The sequence below is a fragment of the Pundamilia nyererei genome, unplaced genomic scaffold (genome assembly GCF_000239375.1).
Source record: "Pundamilia nyererei isolate P.nyererei 1_Seehausen unplaced genomic scaffold, PunNye1.0 scaffold00661, whole genome shotgun sequence".
NCBI lineage: Eukaryota > Metazoa > Chordata > Actinopteri > Cichliformes > Cichlidae > Pundamilia > Pundamilia nyererei.
In genome coordinates this window covers 2,333-3,591 of record NW_005188062.1, presented here as the reverse complement: position 1 = coordinate 3,591, position 1,259 = coordinate 2,333, and the positions used below count along the sequence as shown (strand labels likewise).

Sequence of the window (1,259 nt, the reverse complement as noted above, 5' to 3'; positions counted from 1 at the left end):
ACCGCCAAGGGCTACACCAGCGACCTCAACTACGACTCAGAGCCTTTCCCGCCACCGCCGACGCCCCGCAGCCAGTACCTGTCTGCGGAGGAGAACTGTGAGAGCTGCCCGCCGTCGCCTTACACCGAGCGCAGCTACTCCCATCACCTCTATCCGCCGCCACCGTCGCCCTGCACGGACTCCTCGTGAGCCAAATCCCCTGTGATCCCCCATCCCCTCCTCACAGCTCCACCCCCTCACTGTAAATAGCAATTGTGCATATATGAGGTAAAAAACGGGAAAGAGAGACTGATGTAACAGGAGGAGCGAGATGCAGGACGAAAAAGGGAAAAGTGAACCGGGAGCTACAGAACATTTGTACATTGAAAAGAGAAAAGCATATTTATATATTTTCTATACAGTGTTTACTGATAATGCCATAGAGGTTTGTATTAAGAAATTTGTACATTTTTTATGAAAAGGTTTTATTAAAATCATCACAAATATAAGTTGCCTTAAACCAGGAGAAAAGAGGCTGAAGGACACAAAGCACACAAATCAATGGGACGTTTAACTTATGATGCCAAATATAAAAAACATCGACAGCTACAGGGACAAGAAGAGCTCTGCCCGGAGGCTCCTCCCATCGCCGCGCTGCTCTGTAGTTACCATGTAAACTGGATGAGGAGCGGCTGGAGAGAATGTGGTACTGGGTCTTTGATTTGAACTTACCTCTCCTTCTTTTACTGAACGGTTCGTCTGTGTGGGTGTGAGTCATGTGCTGGATTGCGAATCCAGGACACTCGGTCTGAGCAATAAGGCACATATTTACCAATAAATCAAACCAGAAGCCACTGAGTATCGACGACGCTGCAGGGGTTCAAACAACTGTGGTCCAGTCTCTGAGAGCCCCAGAGACGACACGAGCGTGGATTCTTTTTTTTTTTCTGTTCTGTTTTGTTTGTTGGTTTTGTTTGTTTCTGTTTGTCACAAGGAACTTTTTTTTTTAAGTGTCAAACACTGCAGAGAGTTTTGGCACAAACTCTAATGCGCTGCAAAGTACTGCATGAGGCCAAATACAAGCGTCAATGGGAAAACTACAGTCATGACAAGGATTTGACTTGGATGTCCTTGTGAGTTACTGCAGCTTCATATTTGCCCTCCACAAACTACATGGACACATATGTTTAACTACCTGCAGCGCAATACCCGCTATATTTTGCACTCTGCAAACTTCGTGTAAGGTCTGCATATTATATTCAGCAAATTTCAGCTCCACG

General features: G+C 46.0%; 1 protein-coding gene across 1 annotated transcript in view; it reads left to right on the top strand.

Annotated features, from left to right (window-relative positions):
- lrp6 (low density lipoprotein receptor-related protein 6) overlaps positions 1-953 on the top strand; it is a 49,002-nt gene extending 48,049 nt beyond the window's left edge. The window contains exon 22 of the mRNA XM_005754793.2: positions 1-953. Within this exon, the coding sequence (XP_005754850.1) occupies positions 1-189 (189 nt within the window). The 3' untranslated portion in view covers positions 190-953.
- Positions 954-1,259: the final 306 nt, after the last annotated feature.